The 22,148-nt window shown below is 33.9% G+C and overlaps 1 protein-coding gene and 1 long non-coding RNA gene across 3 annotated transcripts; both read left to right on the forward strand.

The window, feature by feature from the left end:
• The first annotated feature begins 49 nt into the window (after positions 1-49).
• On the forward strand, positions 50-9,658 carry LOC102622804 (TNF receptor-associated factor homolog 1b). Of its 2 annotated transcripts, none has more exons than XM_006489476.4 (13): positions 50-217; positions 1,088-1,311; positions 2,358-2,469; positions 2,986-3,074; positions 3,163-3,231; positions 3,314-3,443; positions 3,715-3,873; positions 4,113-4,461; positions 5,834-5,946; positions 6,062-6,212; positions 6,766-7,241; positions 7,331-7,529; positions 8,085-9,658. In XM_006489476.4, exons 2-13 carry the CDS (start codon positions 1,134-1,136, stop codon positions 9,459-9,461), a joined length of 3,402 nt encoding a protein of 1,133 aa, XP_006489539.2. In that variant the 5' UTR covers positions 50-217; positions 1,088-1,133; the 3' UTR covers positions 9,462-9,658. The 2 variants fall into 2 exon arrangements, with proteins under 2 accessions (XP_006489539.2, XP_015389125.2); XM_015533639.3 differs by having other exon boundaries at positions 54-226.
• Positions 9,659-12,993: 3,335 nt separating this feature from the next.
• LOC112499550 (uncharacterized) lies at positions 12,994-14,597 on the forward strand. The gene is made up of 3 exons (XR_008055599.1): positions 12,994-13,482; positions 13,579-13,667; positions 14,355-14,597. It is a non-coding gene; the product is annotated as an uncharacterized LOC112499550 (long non-coding RNA).
• The last annotated feature ends 7,551 nt before the right edge of the window (positions 14,598-22,148 follow it).

Here is a 22,148-nt window from a genome sequence, read left to right on the forward strand (position 1 = left end):
TGAGAAAAGCAAAATAGGAAAAAAATTAAAAAAAATAAAACCAAAATAAATAAATAAATGAAAACAACAAATTTTCTTTTTTGGCCTCTCTCTATTGCTTTGCTGCTCTCCTTGGACCCCTCTTTCTTTCTATCTCTCTCTTCTCTCTAAAATCTCAAAGAGCTGTCCTGTCTTAACCCAATTTGGGAACAGAACAGCCTCTGGTCTTCGGTTTCAGGTTCGATCTGTACGACGTCGTTGCCAACTTTCGATTCCCTTAATTTTAATCTATCCCTATTCCTTCCTTGTTTTGTTTTAGGGTTTGATGTTAATTGGGGTTTTGGGGATTTATTTCTACGATCTTTAGTTTTTCGCCGATGATCGTTTTGGTCTTTATGGGTTTTTTTCTTTTATGCAATTGGGTTTATCTAGATAATTTTCTTTGTTTGAGTTTTTGTTTGTGCTACGTGTTTCTTTATCTTTTTAATCTGAACGATTGTTGTTGAGCTGGGTGTTTGATTTTATAATCTCATGATGTTAAAAATAATTTTCTGATTGATTATGAGGAGATGGGGTTTTGGTATTTGGATTACAAATGTTGAATTAAATTTGATTGTTAGAAAACATATTGGGTGTGGAAGTTGAAGATAATGGTATTTTAAAAAAAATTTGTGTGTTTTGTCATAATTTGGTTTTGGAGGAATTGAATATACAATAATAAGAGCATTCAGGTAAAACTGCCATATTATAATTAATTCATTGGAGGCTTTTATTCAGATAGGTCCTAATTGATGAAGAATTCATTGTGCTAACTGTAATTTCCTTTCCTGTCACCACTTTTTTCAACGGCCTAACGGATTATTGCCATTTTGATTCTATTCTTTAGCTTTTGAGACTTTTTTGTCGTATTTCATGTTTTGGTTTTATACATTGTTAATTAATGTTCTTTTGTCGTATTCGGGGTTTTGGTTTTATACATTGTTAATTAATGTTCTTTTGTCGTATTCGGGGTTTTGGTTTTATACATTGTTAATATATGTTAGGTTTTTTGTTATGTGACGTGAGGTTTAATTGCTAACTTTGATTCTTTTTGTTTGGTGCGTCATAGCAAGTGGAATTGAACGAGTGTGGGGTAGGGAGTTCTGGATTGGGAAATGGCGGGAATTGCGAGCGAGGAGTCTGGAGTGGGAAGGTCTGTGGAGGGGATTTCGAGTGGGCAGCGTTGTCAATCTGGGGAAGCATTGGCGGAGTGGCGTTCTTCTGAGCAGGTGGAAAATGGAACCCCATCGACTTCACCCCCGTACTGGGACACTGACGATGATGATGATGGCTGTATGGTTTTGCTTCCCTGAATTGTCTTTCAATTATTAGTTATCTTGTGCTTTGATAATGAGTGTGTGTTCCATGGTTCTTGTGAACTGTTAGGTAATGGGTATTTTTTGTTGTTTCTGATACTTACAAGCTTATATGGAAGGAAAAAGTAAAGTACAAGGAAAAGGACAATGACTACAAATACAAAATAACTTGATAAGTAATATAGCTTTCTGTTTGTATTTGGACTCATGGTTTATTGATATATACTGTTTGTACAGTCTAGTTCTCTTCAAGGGTGGATGGATATTGAAGTCTCATAAATTTGAATTACTCTATGTATTTTACATGATTATAATTGGTTATAAGTGAGTGTCTGCTGCAAATGGAGCTTGAAATGATTTGCCAACATGCTGTTTACTGTTGCCTATTTCAGTTTTGACTAGTTGATATTGTTCCCGTGAATAATCTATTACCTGCTATGTATGACAATGTGTAAAAAATTGTATAATTAATGTTCAAGCCTTGTATTGTGTGTTTTTAGAGCCTTCTATGATGAAATATTCTTGTGTTTCTTGTTTGACGGTCTAGTTGTTTTGCCTCTTAAAAGATAATACCGAGTATTGCTTCTCTACTTATCACTGTGGATTTCTAACTATCTTGCTTCTTTATCTTGTCAGTGCTCATTTTAAAAAAGTTGAATGTTAAGGATACAGACTAAAAATCAACATGCTTCAAAATGCTCAAACTTTTATTCTCTGAAGGTGTTTGTTTAAATTGCCCTTGTGCCTGTCAAAATTTATTCTGTACATTCTCTTTCGATAGAAGTAGTTGATACGAAGGTAATGCTTAATTGAGTCTAAATGTGCCTGCTTTCCATTCCATAGTCTGCTGCAGAAGTAAGACTAAGTTTATCTCATATGATTTATTATCTGCTGTGTTAGTCTTGTTGTTTTACTTATTTCTTTATCTCAGCACGAAGAAATTTTAGTCAATTTTTTAACCTATGTTATCTTTAATAACCTTCTGTTCGGTGCACTTCTTAAGCTAAGATAACTTCTTTATAGGGCCTAAACCTTCCGAGTTATATGGAAAATACACATGGAGGATTGAGAAATTTTCACAGATAAGCAAACGAGAACTTCGTAGTAATGCATTTGAAGTTGGTGGCTACAAATGGTACGAGGTTTTAGATATGATTGATTTCTATACATTCTTTTGATTTATTTTGTTTCTCAATTGCTATTCCTGCTTATATTATTGGCCATTTCCTTTGGCTGTATTTTTTTACTTTTGGTTTTCCCGCCACACACCCTCATAAAACCAACAAGATAGGCACACGTTTGTATGAAAGTAGATACTTCAGAAGCTTCTTTCAATTTCGATATGTTAAAAGTCAATGTTTTGACGGTTCAGATATTCTTATTTCGGTGCTGTTGGAGGGAGATCTCATGATATCATGTGTATGTCCAGTTGTATGTAAATATATTTAATTATATTTAATCATTTATTAGGAGTGATGAAAATTTTAACAGTAAATTTTCAGCTGTTTCATTTACATTTGTGAACTTTCCATTCTTGGCGCAAAGTCATTAGTTTATTATCTTTAAGTGTTATATTATTAGATTATGCCCCCCATCCTGTATGTTTAAAGGTTGTCACATTTATGATTTAACCCTTTTCCTGTGGTGACAGGTATATTCTGATTTATCCACAAGGCTGTGATGTTTGCAATCATCTATCTTTGTTCCTCTGTGTTGCCAACCATGACAAACTCCTTCCAGGTCTGATATTATAAACTGGTATCGAATTATTTCTTCAATCTTTACATTTGTTTTCTTTTAAATAAAAACTTTCTCTGTTCGTCAACAGGTTGGAGTCATTTTGCTCAGTTTACAATAGCCGTTGTGAATAGAGATCCAAAGAAATCCAAATATTCTGGTTGGTTGGTTGAAAATTCCTTCAGTAGATGTAAAATGAGTGCCTTCTTGATTTATGAGTGACAAAATGTAAAATCCTGCAGATACTTTACATCGATTTTGGAAGAAAGAGCATGACTGGGGCTGGAAAAAGTTTATGGAGCTCTCAAAAGTTTCTGATGGGTTTAAAGATGGTGATACTCTCATTATAAAAGCTCAAGTTCAAGTCATCAGGTACATATTGACTAAATGATGGAATCTCTTTTCTCTGTTGGTGTTTCGTCCAACTAGACTGTACCAATGGGCCATAAAATGTTTTTCGCTGCTTAGCTTATCCTTAATCTATCAATTCCTCAGTGATATCTGATAAGTTGCTTTTATGAGTAGTGATTCTTTGGTTTTGCTCTTTTTTGTGAAAAGATTTGCTCTATTACTTCTTAAGAATGTTATTTACAATGTAGTCTATTTCAATAAATACTTTAATATTTTGCTTTTTGGTTTGTAGGGAGAAAACAGATCGCCCTTTTCGTTGCCTTGATTGTCAGTACAGGAGAGAACTTGTTAGGGTATATTTGACTAATGTAGAGCAAATATGTCGGCGTTTTGTAGAAGAAAGGCGAGGGAAACTTGGAAGGTTAATAGAGGATAAAGCTAGGTGGTCAAGGCAAGTATTATATTGTTACCTTTGTCAACTTAAACTGCTGACTATTCTGTTAACAATGCTTAATAAAGCACTTTTGGAAGATAGGGTAATGAAGTTGTTTTTTCAATTTTTGTATGGTTCTTCTGAAGATGCATGACATTATACTGTGTATATATGACCTGACTTGATCTGCATATATTCTTGCATATCTGGTTACTGCTCTGTTGGCACTAATATCATATCACTTGTGATGATTTCAGCTTCTGTGCATTCTGGTTGGGAATTGACCAGAATGCCAGGCGCCGTATGTCTAGAGAGAAAACAGATGCAATTCTGAAAGTAGTTGTGAAACACTTTTTTATAGAGAAGGAAGTCACATCTACTTTGGTAATGGATTCCTTGTATAGTGGATTGAAGGCTCTTGAAGGACAGTCTAAGTCCAAGAAAACAAAGGCAAAGTTGTTAGATGCAGAAGATACACCAGCTCCTATTGTTCATGTTGAGAATGATATGTTTGTCTTGGTGGATGATGTTCTGCTACTGTTAGAGAGGGCTGCTTTAGAGCCTCTGCCACCTAAAGATGAGAAGGGTCCTCAGAATCGTACAAAGGTGAGATCTTATACGTTGAACTTCTTTTATTGTGATACTTGGGTTATGCCTTCATCTGGCTAGTATGAGCTAGTACTGTGCTTGGGTTGTCTGATTCAGTTTAACCATTTTAATAGTAGCTGTGAAGTTTGGCCTGCCTTAATAAGGTTTCTTAGTTACATTGGTGCACTTTTTGTTTGAATGACTTCTTAGCAATTTCCAATTAGTTAATGTGCTGGAAACTTCAGAAATATGAACCGATGACACTGATCATGCAATGTTACATTCAAAGCTGAAGTTTAGGATGACATTGTGCTTTAAGTTGTAGCCATCTAGGTTGGGTTATGTTAATATAGGTTTTTAGGTGGTTGTGGTGATGAGGGCAGCATTTATGTTGGTAATGTGGTAGTAGTATGAGGCTCTTGCTATCGACAATGGGGAGATTCTTGTTATCATAATGTCCTCTTCTGTACACCCTTCCAAGGAATTTCTTCCTTCAACTTTCTTAGTATAGTACTACAGGCTTGGTTCCATTCTCATTTCCATTCCTTACATAATGCTTAACCTTAAGGCTATTCATCCCAAAATGCTTTGGGTAAGCCTGACATTGCTAACATAATTTTTGAATAAGAAAACTTTTTTTGCGGTGGAAATTTAGATTCATATTTATAATGCAGTAGTTTCTAATAGGTCCGCATCCTTAGGCATAGATTGATGGCTTGCTCCTTATGCAAGGCTTGTGAAATTGGTGATATATGTCTTGCTATCTCTTTTTATCTCTGCTCTCATACTTGGTATTTTGGGCTTGTAGCACTATAATGACATTGTGTGCATCCTATAGAAATAGAGGACACAGAGGACACGGCCCTCTTGTAAACTGAATGGAGAAAAAGGGATTTATATTGCCCACCTTAAAACATTAGTATGTATGCCTTTTAGAGTGATTTGGAATTTCCTGGAAATAGATGTTATGTTGTTCTATTTTATAATCACCATCTTCTCATCTTGTAATTGTCTCTATTATGTTCTATTGAAATTCATTAGTTTTTTATCAATAACTTTTTTTTTGGGGGTTTAATTTCTGGTGTGTCTGTAAGTTAGAATCAACTGTTGTGGCATATTTATATTTTGAATTATTGAATTATATTTTTTGGATGGTTGAGATTGCATTTAACATGCTGAATTCAAGCTTTATTTGTTACATTACAATAGTTTGATATAAATTGCCCCCCCCCCCCCCCCCTTCTCTCTCTCACTCACTCTCACTCTCACACTCTCACACACACACACGCTCTCACACTCTCACATGCTTGGTTTGCACAGAAGTATGTTAAGTTTTTCTCTCTTAAATCATTTAATGCTTAGTAACCCATCCATACCTATTTGTTTTTAGGAGAGTAACTCTGGGGAGGACTTTAACAAGGATTCAATTGAGCGTGATGAAAGGAGACTCACAGAGCTGGGGCGTAGAACAGTGGAGATTTTTGTCCTTGCCCATATATTCAGGTACTATGTTTAATAGATATGTGATTTGTTATCATTTTGAGGCTGTAGCTTAATTATGACACGGTAACTGCTTATCACTATCCATACTCCTAACTTTTTTCATCTTTACATACAGCAATAAAATCGAGGTTGCTTACCAGGAAGCTGTTGCGCTGAAGAGACAAGAAGAGCTAATTCGTGAAGAGGAGGCAGCATGGCTGGCTGAAAGTGAGCAGAAGGCTAAACGTGGAGCAGCTGAAAAGGAGAAGAAAGCAAAGAAAAAGCTGGTATGACATCCTATCACCAGTTGCATTGAGACTCAAACCTATATAACCTAATATATGCATGTCTTTTGGGCCTAGAGTTAGACAGCCCACGTGGTGAAATCATGAGAAAGCAGTTTTGATATTTTGCAAAGCCTAAAATTTTTTAGGGGTATTGGAAATTTTTACCTCCTAATTCAACTTGTTTGTTACAAATTATTACGTGGGAGTTTAGGTCAAAAGAAGGTGTTTATAAGGTGGTTGTCATCAATCGTTCTCTCTGTTTCGGCCATCTCACCTGATCTGCGACAAATGATTTGCTGATATTCTTCATTTTTTTTTTCTCTTTTAAAGCTAGCTACTTGCCTTCTCAATTATATTTATTTACTCCTGTGTCTTTTTGGCTATTCTGTTTGTTCTTGCATTGTATATGTATTTCTATTTTTTGTGCAGTTCTGCACTCTAGTGAAGAATAGTCACTTTTTCACTCTCTCACAATTTCCTCAATTTCACATGGATTGCCCTTTTTTTTTTCGGTGGGTGGCAATGCTGAATTTTATCTTCTTGTATATCGTAGGCTAAACAAAAACGGAACAATCGCAAAGGAAAAGAGAAAAAGAGGGAGGAAAGGTCCAGCATGGCTCTCTCAGACAGGCTTGAAGATGAAAACCCTAGTGATGAGAAAAAAGAATTCATTGTAGAGGATGCCCAACCATTGCCTGAAAAGCCTGATGTGCTGGAAGATGTTTCTGATGTTTCTGATTCAGTGGATGGTGGTGCAGAAGTACTTCAGCCTGATTCAGAGGACAGAGATACTAGCCCTGTCAATTGGGATACTGATGCATCTGAAGTTATTCCTCCCACAGAAGCCAGCAGCAGTGGAGTTTGTAATCTATCATCTGTACCTAATGGAGTAACTGAAAAACGGAACGCATCTGTAATGGATGATAGTTCTTCCACATGTTCTACCGACTCAGTCCCATCAGTGGTAATGTATGGGCCCTATAAAGGGAATTCCCTTGCCAACTACCAAAATCAAAAGTCGCCCAGCAGGTAAACATACCGCCTACATTTATCTATTTGTTTTTGGCACGATAAGAGAATATTCTTTGTTCATTTGATTTGGCTTGTGTAATTTGTAGGGGAAAGAACCAGCGGGGGAAGTCTACATATGATGGAAATGTTTGGGCAACTGAAACAGAGAATCAGCCATCTAGGCCTGCTGCTGATGCAGGGGAACACAATGATATCTCCGAAAGCAGTAAGTCTGGTGAATACGAGTCTGAGGTTGTTTCTTCCTTGCAGCATCAGGCAAAATTGCCTGAACAGAATGTCGCTAAGGTGAGTTACTGCAGCTCTTAACTCCAATCTCAGATATTTTTGTAGGTGAGAATTCTAAAGCATTTAGTAGCAATCAAAGCATCTCATAAGCATGAAAGTTTTTATTCACTTTTGAGTTTCTTTATTTACTTGACTGATTTCTATGATTGTATGTAGTTCTGGCTATGCAGTTGTTTGGGTTATATTACCTAGGAAAATAGTTTCTTGTTTTGTTGTATTTTCATTTTTTTTTTAAGAGGAAAATATGCAAGTAATTTTGCAGTCCTATTTATTCCTTTTTTTTGGGGGTAAAAATAGATATGATTAACTATGATCTCTGAGACACTTCGATTGCAAATATGTATGTCAATCAAGGTACTGTTTTAGAAGCATGTCCATTTATTTGAGGATTTTATACAAATTTTGTTATGACTGTATTGTGTAAAAAAGAAATGTTTTCTTTTTAATCTCTAAGGATTTTTAATCTATAAGGATTTTAACTTATCATTTAATGGTCATTTCCACACATTCATCTGGAGCTTTTATTTTTTACATTGTTTCTTTTTTGTTTAATAGGAAGAAGCTTCTTCACCTCAAAAGAAATCAAGCATGAAAGACCCGGTTGATACAGAAAGACCTAAAGAGAAGACAACAGCTGTACCATCCTCCCCAAGAAGCCCTCCTAGAAATCTGCAGTCTCCTGTGCAATTGAAATCAGTGCCAAAGAGCATTGCTACTGCAGATCCTGTTCCGCAAGTGAAATCACTTTCAAATGGGCAACAGCAGACTGATCAAGTTGCTGAATCCTGCACTTCATCCCCTGGTGCAGGTGTTTGCAAACCTGAGATCCAGAAGGCTGCAGCTTCAAAACAGACTGAAAAACTTATGGATCCGCAAGTGCCTAATATGTCGAGGCCCTCTAGTGCTCCACTTGTGCCTGGTCCTAGGCCAACTGCTCCTGTTGTTTCTGTGGTGCACACAGCCCCGCTACTTGCCCGTTCAGTTAGTGCAGCTGGCCGGTTAGGTCCTGACCTCGCACCTGCTACCCATGGTTATATTCCTCAGTCCTATAGAAATGTTAAAATGGGAAATCCTGTTGGTTCAAGTTCACCTGGCTTAACTCATCCCAGCTCTTCAAGTTTGGGCCCATCACCAGCGTATTCACAGCAGCAGGCCTTGGTATCTGCACCTATTTTTTTACCCCAGAACTCTGAAAGGATTGACCCAAATTCGGTCCAGTCGGCCTTTCCTTTTAGCATGGTAACTCGGGATGTTTTACAGAGTGGACACCAGTGGTTAGAGAGTTCTCAAAGGGATGCCAGTAGAATCGTGCATTCTGATCCTTCTTCCATGGCCAATGACATTCAGAACCTTGACCTATATAAGTGTGTCCCAAGTGGATCCCAGGAGTACTTCTCGAATGAGTTTCCAGCCGGTACATCTGGACGTCAAACCCAAGGTGTTTTGGTGGACGAGTTCCCACACCTTGATATCATCAATGACTTGCTTGATGATGAGCATGGTGTTGGGATGGCTGCTGGGGCAAGCACAGTTCTGCAGTCTCTTAGCAATGGGCCGCACACATTAAATCGGCAGTTCTCTTTTCCCCGTGATATCAGCATGTCAAGTGACATTGGGTCCTCTGCTGGCTCATGTAAGTTTGAGCGTACACGGAGTTACCATGATGATGGGTTCCAAAGGGGTTATAGCTCTTCTGTTGGCCATTTTGACTCTGTAAGGGAATTTATTCCTCAAGCTACTGCTCTGCCCTATTCAAATGGCCAGATTGATGGGATGATTCCAACCATGTGGCCGATGCCTGGTTCAGATCTATCTTTAATGGGCATGAGAAACACAGAGGGCGAGGGCTACCCATATTTTCATCCGGAGTATTCAAATATGGCATGTGGGGTCAATGGCTATGCAGTGTTCCGACCTTCAAATGGACATTAGAGGAAGAGGACGAAGCTACAACGGAGGTGGTCCTCAAACCAGAGGGTTAGGCTTTCCCGTTGTAATAATTTATTGGAAGAAATTGTGGAGGTTATTAGATTTGGAGTGAGGATGTAATCTTTCCATAAAAAAAATATTATGTAAAGAGTGTTTTCTGCCTTTGTTGCATTCAGCTATTTTAGTTCTTTTCATAGAAATGAGCTTTTCATGTGATTTGGTTTTACTTTCACCTTTGATGATCAAAGGGGCATAAAGCGCCAAGTATGATGAATGTGATCCACATTTTGACGCGTCTGATTGTGTGCATTACAGTCAGCTCTGTGAGGCCAGACCATGTCAACTTTCTTATCATGGCCCGTGGGCAAACGACTTACCATCTTAACTGTGGATAGATGGTCGGCGTGCCCTTTCAAGCTGCAGTATCGGATTCACATGAATCTCCAAATCAGGGTGTGGCTCAGTTATTTAATTCTGTAATTTATATCAATGTTTTATAATTTAATAATATCAGAAACTGAAACATATTTAATTTATTTTAAATAATTTTTAGATTGATGTGAGTTACACAATGATGCAATGTAGCAAGGTTTCTCTAACTAAATGCAATTTAATAAATGATCTAATTGACGCTTATGGTCTGTTTTAATTTTACTCATACAGATATAAGGGGTAAAGTTCTTACGGTGGTAGAAATACGAAGGTCTAGTTTGGTAATGTTAGTTGTTCTATAAAAATAATTAGTTAGTGAAAAGAATCAGTTAAATGTTTGGTAAAATTTATTTTAAAAAAAGCACTGTAAGTTTTGAAAATAATTGTTTGTGTTTGGTAAATTTTTACTATTAAAGTAAAATAAGAATATAAATTACTGAATTGGATATAATATTTTAAAAAATATATTTATACATTTATACAAATGTATATAAAATATTTTTGATTGTGTACATATAATACTTGATTAACTAGAATAAACATTTTATATTATTATTTTATTTTTTATTTTGTTATCTTAATATAATTGGTAATAATAATCTCTTTAAAGCTAATGATTTTATTTCCTAATTAATAAGGATAATTTTAGATTTTTATGATATATATGACGATATCTGTGGAATTGTATTAAGTATAAAAGTTATTATAAAAATCAGATTTTGAAAATTTTCTCCTTCCCACCTATTCAAAATCTGCTGTAGATAAAGTGATTTTACCAAAAGTGATTTTTAAAAAAATTTACCAAATATCAAAATTAATTTTTAACTTTCTAAAATCACTTTTGGGCCTTTAAAAATAATACGAAACGAACTCTAAGAGGTATGAAACTTGAACTAAAAAACTCATATAGTTCAAAATCTATTTTCGGTAGTAGTACACAAAGCTTAAATGACGTTTTAATAAATTTAATATTTATTAATATTTATTTTTAAATGGTCACTTCATGATGCTCTTATAAAAATAACAACATCAATAGTGATATAAATATTTACCATTAGATTTAACCAACTGTTCATAAAATTAAAAATTAATTAGGATAATATTTTAATTTCAACTTATTAAAAATTTAAATTTACTACTGATCAAATTTGTTAAACATGTTTTTTAAAGATTAAACAAAAAAAAAAGTATAGTCTGTTGATACTTCTATATTTCCTTTGAAAATATATGTATTTTAATATTAACACAACTCTATCTTAGTTTATCTTATTATTATTATCTTATTGTCAACAAAAAGTTACTAGATTAATAAAAATTGCAACAATAATTCAATTCAATCTTCACCAATGAGTAATTTTAGAAAAAAAAAAAAAAGACAATGAATAAAACTAAGAAGTCAAAATTATATTGTCCCAATTATAAATGAAAACACGTGTCTGAATTAACATGTGTTATTGATTGAATAATCCATATTTGTTATTTTCACATCTAAATTAATTTATATATTTGCATATTTAATTTTTAATTTTATTTGTGATTTATAAAATATTTATGGAATTATAAAAAGTAAAATTATATCCATGAACTTGAATAATATCCATTAATTATTAAGTAATTAGTTGTTGGGTAGGACTATTTGAACTTACTAAGTTACTCAGTAAACTTATTTATTAAATAAACCCACCCTCAAATTTTGAAATTTTAAATTTTATTCAATAAACCTATTAAAGTACCCAATATACTCTTCAAACTCAATTTTTGTAATAATAGTGTTTCTACTAAGTAAACCCATTAAATTCATTTATAAACTCTTAATAATTTATTTTTTTACATTAAACTAAAGATTTTCTTTATTAACGTGATTCAGAAAAAATATAGCTAAGGTAAAAATTCATCCTTCACATTATTATATTTTTTTCAAAAGAAAATTCATTGCTGCACAAATCGAAACTATAGCCATATCTTGACAATTCAAGAGCCATAAAGGGAAGTACTGGGCAAACCGTTTATTCTGAGCTTTGTGAGATGCGACCTTTCTTGTCCTCGAAACTCCATCCTTACATCTCTAATTACATCTTTAAGTGCCAGCAGAACCATGGAAAAATCACCAACGTAAAATAAGCCACAGCCTTTAGAAGTACCTTTTACAGATTGAATGCAGGGAAATTATTTTGAAACTTCTCAATGAGTATGTTGACAGCGCTGATGAATGAAAAGATGGGTACAATGAGCAAAAATTCTTTTTTTTTAAAAAAAAAAAAATTATATTTTTAATTGTATAGTTGGAATTTACTTTAAGAGTATTTTAATCATGAGTAGAGCTATTAGTACCACTCAAATAATCTCGTAAAACCCCTTTTCAGAGCGCACATATTAATTAAAGTACTAAAATTACTCTTTTACTAATAACAATCATTTTAATTCCTCAAAAAGCCCTACCTTCTTCCTTCTCATTGAACCCTAAAATAATTTTTTAAACAAATCTCATGACCAGTAGTAACATTCAGCTAGATATCAAACTCAATAAACAGAGTTTTTCATAACCTGTAAACAAACTTTAAAAAATAAGCCACCACGACTAATTATAAGTATTAAATTCCCCTTTGATTGCTAATTCTGCGGGTAAGAGAAAAATGTACTTATGCCTCTTTTGCTTAGGTTTATTGTTTTATGGCTTGTTTTTTTTGTTTGGGGGGGGGGGGGGGGGGGGGGGGGGGAAACAATTCGCTTCTTATTAATATAGGGCTGTAAGAAGTTTTTACAATTTCGTTTTTTATTTGAATTAGAGTTCTTGTAATTTCAATAAAGTTAAATGTGTAAATACATAGTAGAGGAGTATCATAAGAATTTTTGAGGGGTGCCAATAGTATCACTCTTTTAATCATAAAAAAAAATTAAAAAATGGGTTTCGTGGGTAGTTTGGTGGGTTCAAATAATCTTATCCTTAGTTATTTATCCACTAAATTAAATCAATAAAGAAAATTAAAATATTTAAATCCAAGTGCCCATAATGACTCCATTATCAATACTATAAAAATTTATACAGTATAATAGAACATATGTACCACTAACGAAATCGGCATACTTATATTTAGGGTTTTAATTTTTGAAGAGTGAAAGAACATCAAACTTTGCCCTAAACACCAAAGCTTTAATTCTCATCTCTGGCGACCAATTCAGGTAATGTAGAATTAAAAATGATTTTTTTAATGTTAACAGTAAAATTATCTCAATTTATTTATTTTTGGTTCCAAATTAATGCACTTTTTTCAAGAAGAAAAATGTCGATCGGAGAGTTGGCTTGCACATATGCTAGTGATGTTATGTAGAAGTTTTAGTGATGTTATTTTGTAGAGTATATTTTTAGTTTAGAGAATGAGAGTGCAGTATATGGATACTGTGCAAATTTTCTGGCCGCATAATACTATCGATAGCGGCTTGGTTGAGTTTTCATTTTTTACTTCTCAGCCTGAGAAGATTGCAACTCTGATCAAGGTTGCAAACGTGAATATTGACTCTTGCTGACCGTGTTTGTTCTCCAAGCTCTTTGAGAAGAGAAGTGCTGATGAATTGTATCTGAATGTTGGGTCTGGTAAGCCATTTTCCGGATGGAGTTACGTCAAGCTCCTGCTTTTCCTTTCTTAACTTTCAACTGATGTTATTGATGTTGTTTCTTAATTGAATATAGGTGGTGCACATCTAGCAGTAGCTGCCCCTGCTGTTGCCTCTAGCGGTTTAGGTGGTGCTGCGCTGGCCGCTGCTGTCGAGGAAAAGAAGGTAATTTATGCTTTCAGCCTTAATCAGTTCGATGATTAGCTGTAGAAATACTGCACTAATTAACTCATTGTATGTAAACTAGTTTTAGAGTCAGCTTTTTGTCCCACAGAGATCACTTGTTCAGATCTGCAGAAGTTATGTGCACTATTCTCTGTGTCGAATTTAAGTAATACTTAGACCAGCCAGTTTCTTTTAGATAGGTTTTTATTTTCAGATAACTCTATCACTTGCCTATCAGACTGCTTGAGAATAATATGGGATGGTAATTCTCTACATTAGATCTCTAGTTTTATGTTACATATATCCCCTTGAAGAATTTGCTATGTAGTTTGATTTTGGACTGTTTTGCGGCTGCTTATTTGGGAACATCTCCTTGCACAATTGTTTCTGCCGTTGAACAGTTTTAGCAATAGCTATTACTTTTAAAAAAATCCTCTTTGTCATTGAGGGTTCTAGAAAATAATTAGTCGCTTCTGATGCAATCCTTCTTCTTGAATTTGGTTGCTGAAAATTGGTTTCCACTCTTTGGTTCGCCCCACTAGAATACAGTTTCAAGTTGAGCTACCTGGTAAAGTTATTTTTGCTTGTTAATTCATTTCCACTCTGCGTTTGTGGCTTAAATTTGAAGGGCTTTATTGTGGCGGTCATTTTCTAATTAAGGTTGTGTCGTCCTTTTTCTCTTATCAGGAGGAAACCAAGGAAGAAAGTGACGATGACATGGGATTGAGTTTATTTGACTAGATCATTTTTCACATTTTCGTCTTGTTACTGCTATTTGCAGCTCCAGAATTCTGATAGGCCAGCTTATTTTTTCCAAGAAAGTTAGTTAGACATTGCTTTATAATATTCTGTAGCACACTTAATGGAATGAGTTTATCTAGAGCTTTCCATATTTTTAATAATTTGTTTTTGTTGGTATTGTTGGGGGATAAAAACTATGTCGTTATCCCTCAGTGCTGAGACCTCTAAACAAATGAATTACTTTCTTTTTCAACATTATCGTGATAGCTAAAGTCATTGATTAGATAATTTTTGCCTAATTTGATGTGTTTTCTTTTTAGAATTGTTTAATTGGAAATTTAGAGTAGTTATTAATATAGATTATGCTTGAAGATGCCCGACACCACTACCACTAATCTGTTTATTAAAGACGGCGGAGGAAATATCCAGGTCCAGACGCAAATGGCTGCCATAGAAACATTATTATAAAGGCACGATTAATTAGTGTTTGATTTTCATTTTGATTGTTTAACTTGTCGTGCACATCTATCCAATTACAGCGAGGGTAGTGCTACCCTCACAGCTAGACTTGCTTGTGCTTGCGTGTAAAATGATATATTGTTCCAAAAGGTCTTTCTAATATCCTTATCATTTTTGTCTGAATCCCAAGTAGAAGAAAATTTAATCCACCAAGATAGGGAGAAAAAAAAAAGGGCAAAACGATACCACCAATGCAATGACTTAACTGATGATCTAATTTCATTCAAAGTCATAATCAAATAAGCACTTTTCCAGTCACTCAAAGCATTCAAGGTCCAAGCAGCTCAAGTTCCCAAGAAGTTTCCTCCCACAGAAGCCAACGTTGATCGCATTAAGCAATTAAATCCCATAACTAATCTCTATAAATTATTATTAAATTAAACAAGGTAGGGAAGGAAACATGGGACTTGGAGTCCTAAAAGTCTAAAAACCTCCCAATAGTAGCTTGCTTATGACCCATATTCAATAGGTTTCTTTTCTTATTATTTTTCTTTTTCAAAAAAAAAAGGGAGGAAGAAAAAAGGAAGCTTAGTATTCAATAGTCAAATCTTTCTAACCAAAAAAAAAAAAAAAGGAAAACTGGCTATAAATATCCCCACATCCTTCGTGAAATGATCCATACTTAACATTGTTAATTAATAATTAGCAAGAGTCATGAGCCATCTCATCAATAAAATAATTTTGGCGGCTCTTGTCATTTTTCTTGCCCATACTCCGCTGCCATGCAAAGCTAGTAGGGTTTTGCCTGGAGAGGTTCTGATATTACAGTCTCTTCAGAAGGGTCCTGTAACTCCTCCGGGCGGTTCCGGCTGCACATTCATTCCCGGAAACGGCGGCTCCGGCTGTCCCGTCAAGGAAATGAACGTTGCCGGTCGTGCTTTGCCTCGTCCCACCGCGTATCCTCATCTCTCGGTCCCTTTTGGCATTGCTACCAAGCAGTAATGTTGAAGCTGCTCGTCACATCTGAATTGGATTCTAGGATCTTGAATTTTCAAATTCAGAAACCTGAAAGGCTCAAGCGAAGCTCATTAGGTTTCATTTGCCCATTGAATTCTGAAGAATCATGATATTGGAAGTTGGAACAAAGCGAGATCAAGAAAGAGCCGTAAATAGCCTTAATTTCTGCATTCTTTCTATTATTAACTATTATTATTATTTCTTGTCATAATTAATATTTGCCACTGTGTACATAATATATTATTATTATTGTTGTTGTTGGGTTGATAGTTTTGTCAATTGAGAAGAATATATGTATATCTCCTCAATATTTGAGAATTTGGAGATAAGTTTTTATTGTAAAAGAATACCCAGTGTGAATAATGAATAATGTTACTTGTATAATCTATAAGAATACACAGAAGTTTTAGCATTAGCCGCTTGCCTTTTTCTTTTATTTTATTTTCATCTGTTTGGTTTAGAACAACAATCTTCGGCTAGAGTTCATGCCACTGTGTATCTATTGACTATCCTCAAACTTCTTCTTTATCCCACTACAGGAAAAATGGCACATATTTTGCAACATCAAATTTTGTCGTATTAATTGTAGATTAGTCGCCTTATATTTGTTATGGCACAACAAAAACTTGTAGTATATGTTTTTGTGACTAAAATGATTGTATCAAATGATCATTTTAGATGTCCAAAAATACATGTACCGCCACTATATTTTTCGTCACAATAAGTTATTTATAGTAACTGAAATATCAATCTCAATGATAATTAATAACAGTTGAAATTGGTATTAAAAATAGACAATTAATTCCTGGATTAATTGCTGATATTGTATGCGCCAACGGAGAATTTAATATTTCTTTCCATGGAATGGATTTGATCATTAATTCATTACTATACCTCTGACCATGTTTATTATTTTATTTACTTTTTTTTTCCACAAGTCGAGGTTTGGCTCCCAAAAAAAAAAAAATGTCTGGTTGCCAAGAAAATAGAAGATGATAGTGGATTCTGACCCAAAACATGGCTAATTGTTCATTTAAAAAATAAAAAATTAATTTCGTATGCAAATTGAGAATGTGTTGGCTTTTTTTGGATATGAGAAAAGAGAGAATGAATTTGGTGGGCTGTTTTACTTTGACCAGGGGTGCCACTTGAGACTCAAAAACACACATTTTATTATTATACATCGTATTGATTAATTGGCACAGTATGAATATAATAAATATGCAAGCACCCGCTGTTCAAAGACGTACGTCCTACTACTCTACGTACAAGAATGTTCTCCAATATCAATATATCTATATTAATCCAAAAGAATTATTTATTTGTATGGAAGAATTTGCTTTTTAATTTGATCGCTGGCGTTATTAATTATTTCTCATGATAGAAGATAAAAATTATTTATATGAATTTAACCTACCACTGCAGCGTATGAAACTTATGCACAGAATGGATCCAATTTCAATTTACTGAAAATTAAATTAAATTAGAATCTATAAATTAACTTCAAAACCGTGATTTGACTGCCATATCAATTTTGCGGCCCCATGTTGACTTCTAAAATATTGAACAATGTAATGGAATGAAGAACGTGGGCAATGGACCTTTTCAAAAAGAAAAAAAAAAAACGTGGGCAATGGACGCCGAGTATACACGACGGCTTTTATAGCCTGCTACGTCGTATTCTAAATTCTAATGTGACTTTTAATAGCATTTTGATAATTTGCTAGTCATCAAATTTTTTGTTTTTCCTTATTGGAATATTTATTGGTCAAAGGATTATCAATAGTTTTGCCGAAACCGAGGCTTTGTTCTTGTTTTCATTTTCTTTTAATTGACAAATAAACCTCTAACTCTGAAATTATAATGTTTGAGAGATGTACTGTTATTATGGTAAAGAGAGACGAATAGAAGATTTATAATATAAACATAGCTTAAACCGAATCTAAACTCTCAAGATATATAAGAAGATACTAATTTTCAAGCATTATTGCCATTGATAAGAAGGAAAAATTGGAAAGCAAGAAGAGATATGTCAAAGTTTGAACATGGTCATTGGTCATGTCTTTATTATCACAAATTCAAAAAGAGAATTCCAAGTTCTCTAACCTAGACCTTGAGTCTGAGTCTTATAAACCCTTATTTAGTCTTGGCATGCTCCGCATATGGGAGTTTTCTTTGACTCTCGGCCTGAGCTTGTTACTTGTGTCTCCTCAGCCACTCACATTTGAATCATGGTTTTGAAATTATAACTCTTGAAACTTCTGTTTTCATATTTAATTTGCGTTACGTTAATCGTATGACATTTCATACTACTAAATCTTTGTGACATCCTTATGGTCTGGTCCAATATCCTATTATATCTTTCATAGTTAATTTGTAAAATATCTCAACGCAACACATCCTTGCCTCTCAATTTTTTACATAATTAATTTGATAGTTTTACTCTTCATGGGTTGAGATTCGGACAGGGTAAGATAATTTTGACCCAGTCCGAATTACATTTGTGAGAAATCTTAAAAGAACAGGGTAAGATATATAATTAATTAGAAGTTTTCATTTTTGTCAGGATTTGACAAATTTACTCTTGATGGTTTCGATTCAGATTAGGTAAGGGTATTTTGACCCGACACGAATTAACTACATCACGAGAAATTTTTATAAAATTGTGTTCGGAAAGATTGAAACTAAGACCTTAAGGATAAACGAGTGAGGACAAAGGGTTTTTAGCATTATTATTAATATTTAAATACATACCCAGTATGTCTTTTAATTAGAAATTTCAAAGATGCGCCCACTAAGTTATGTTAGGTAAATCTACTATTAAGAAGTTTCTTTTTTATTGAAAAAAAAGAAGAAGATAGACGTCATAAAAAAAAAATTCTAATAATTCAAGAATATCCGAATCCATCTTGATTTTTATGACAAAATCGAAAAGTAAGTCAAATAAATTGAGTAAATAGTACGTCGTGTGATAAGTTAAGTAGTAATAATTTGAATAAATATATTTAATTTGTAATAAGAGTATTTTGTGAAAGTTAATGAAATTTTTTGGCATATTTTTGCAAAAATAAAAAGTCAACTAAGTCACAATACATATTATTGAGTCCGTATTTAGTGCAATTCCATCTAAAGCCAAACCACTAAACCAAAATACACTTAAAATTGTCCACAAATGTGATTCGATTTGTGTCAGGTCAAAATTCTGATTCAAACCCTAAAACAGTGTAAATGATCAATTTGTCCCAAAATTGGAGAGATACAAATACGTTGGGTTCATTTTACAAACTGTTGAGATATTGGGGTATATAATAAAATCACAGGAATGTTAAGGAAATTTACCGAATTATTTACGTTAATATGCATGTATTATAATTGGATGCTTAATGCTATTTGCCATATTCATAATTTAAAGTTCATAATCTATGTGATTAATTGAGTTCATGAGGCTTTCATCTCCTTAATGGCATCCAATAGCAGCTTAATTAATTAATTAATTATTAGCGCGGGACAAAACCATGAAATTGTTAACAAGTAATTAGTACGATTTGTAACTATACATAGAACAAATTCATTTGTCGTACTAAAACGACATGTCGACATCAAAGCCAACACTAATAACAAAGCATTATGAAACATAATTATGGCTTAATTATGACATATTATACATGGCCAATAACGGTTGTCAATCAGCATCCCCAGTTCTGGCCAACCCAAAAAATGAAAAATCAAAGTAAAAATCAAACAAAAGAATAGTAAAATGAAAAAAATAATAATAATTAAACATTGTGATATCAAGAACCGGCATCTTGCTTGTTATTCTCACTCTTCTGGGAAGACACCGAGAAGTCAATAACAGTTCTTCCGGCGGGAAAGGGAGGCGGCGGCGGTGCACGAGCGACACGGCCGGCAAAGTGCATACCGTTTAATCTATGGCAGTGACCGCTACCACCGGGGATATGAGTGCAAGGAGACCCGCCAATAGGTGGCACAGGACCCTTCTGGAGGGACTGATTGATAATGTTCTCAAAATATTTCTTCTCAAGCAAAGGCCTCGAAGCTGCACCAAATTGTATTGAACATGAAGCGAACAAAATGGTGAAAATGAACAAGTATGTGAAGAAGCTAACGTTTGTCCTTTGGAATTCCATTTGGTTGATGAACTTGAGGAGCTATTGTCTTGTTTTTAAGTAATTATATTGTGAGTTTGTTGGAGATTTTGATACTTGCATATTTATGTCCTTATATACTAATTCGTTCAAATGAAGTCGTGGGGGGCATGGTTTGACTTCTGTAAAATTAACTGGAAATTTTCATTTGAAATGACTTGGTCTGCTTTGAAGTTTGAATAAGATAGTCTAAAGTACGAATTAAACCTACACGGTATAGTCTAAAGTATGAATTAAACCTACACGGTAGCTTGAATAACAAGCATGATTTTTGTTTTGTCTCGTTTATTTTTAGAATAAATGTTGAAAAATGCATAATACATGGTCATTATTTAATTTAATAGCTATAGCTTTAATTCTGTTGGTTTTAAGATAGAGCTCCTCCACACGACAACATATAAAATAGACTTGGTCAGTTCGAATAGTACCTGAGATTCTTCAAGCCCTTACTTACATGGCAAGACATTTTCGTTTTCAAAGAGGCAAGCCACTGGGCCACTAGTTACAATTGTTTAATTAGCAGATATTTAATGTCAATATTATTGCAAATTCAACATATTATTCTATTCTGGCAAATTAACGTGAAGATTGGGGGTGAGAATACGTGTCTGGATCTATTTATATTAAGACAAATGGTAATGCGTGACTAATGACTTGGTGTATATTTAGACTTTAAATAAGCCTGATTTAGTACACAAACATCAAATAGTTGTAACTTGGGATACAAATTGTTGGGGAGAAAATCTCACATCTGCTGAGAGCAGATTCTGAAATATAAATTCGAGGGCTTGAGGCAATTCTTGCTTCTTGAATGAGTGTTTTAATATAAGTTAGGCTCATGAACTTCTAAAACTTCTAAACAAATAATAATAGAATTTAACATTTACTATTGTGTGGGAGCTTCCGATGAGACAACCAAGACTCCTAGTTTTGCTGCAAATGCTGCCGTTTTCATATTTAATTCACGTTTGAAATGTTTCTCAGCACTAGTTGGAAATTTTTTTTATATAATTATCTTTTAATACCAAAATAAGTGTTTCTCTCTTTTTTTTTTTTTTAATTATGGGTTTTTAGTATTTTATTTTGAAATAAAGTTCCAATCCCTCATGACTTAAGAAGTCCTTTAATTTTTTTCATTAAATAGTAAAGTAGAATTTCTTTTGCAATTTTTATTGTGATGTTAATATTTTATTTTGGAATCCTAATATGAGCAATATTTAAGTGCCAATTTGAGTCCCAACAAGTATAGTGTTTATCCATTGGATAATGGTTTAGTGATTTTATAAATTATGAAATTCATTATCCAATAGATGAATGATACATAATATTAAGACGGAACTAATATGTTAGAATACCTCATATTATTGTTTAATGATTCTTTATACACACACACGTATACATACATACATACATATACACATAGCAAATTAGAATTTTCTTAACTTTTTTGCTTTTAAAAAATAAATTTTCGATTTCCAGTATTTTTAATTTACAACAAAATCTCAGTTCCTCGTGACTTTAAATTAGAGCGCATGTCAGGGGGTACGACTCTAATAAGGAGGCAAAAGCAATTAAAAGGGGCATTGTATTGAATTTGATGAATCGTGAAAATGGTCTCACACGCACAAACTTAACACTAATTAAGACCATATAACGGCAAAGGTTGAAGCATTTTATTGACTTCAATTAAATCTCATGCGTTGCATGTTCATACATGCAAGTACACGCAAAAAGTTTATATAAGAGAGGTGAAAAAAGGGCAATTGGTGAGGATTCAATGGTTAAATGTTTCTCCTTCTCCGATGGTTCCTGTTTTGTTGTTATTTTAAAACACTAACAATTAATTATTCTATACTATCGAATCGATCTGTATTATTTTATGACTATGAGTATGGTATAGAAAAAACCAGTTAAATTTGTAATCTATTACTAGATTTCAGTCTTTCATATTGGAGTACTAATTATTATAGTTTTCATGTATTTTTTTGGTACAGATATATATCACAATCTTAGAACAATAGGACAATATGGACATTAATTAAAATATATCATACACTCACAATATGGAAACTCAGGAGCCGGCCGGCCTGGCTCATAG

The sequence above is a fragment of the Citrus sinensis genome, chromosome 1 (genome assembly GCF_022201045.2).
Source record: "Citrus sinensis cultivar Valencia sweet orange chromosome 1, DVS_A1.0, whole genome shotgun sequence".
Classification (NCBI taxonomy): domain Eukaryota; kingdom Viridiplantae; phylum Streptophyta; class Magnoliopsida; order Sapindales; family Rutaceae; genus Citrus; species Citrus sinensis.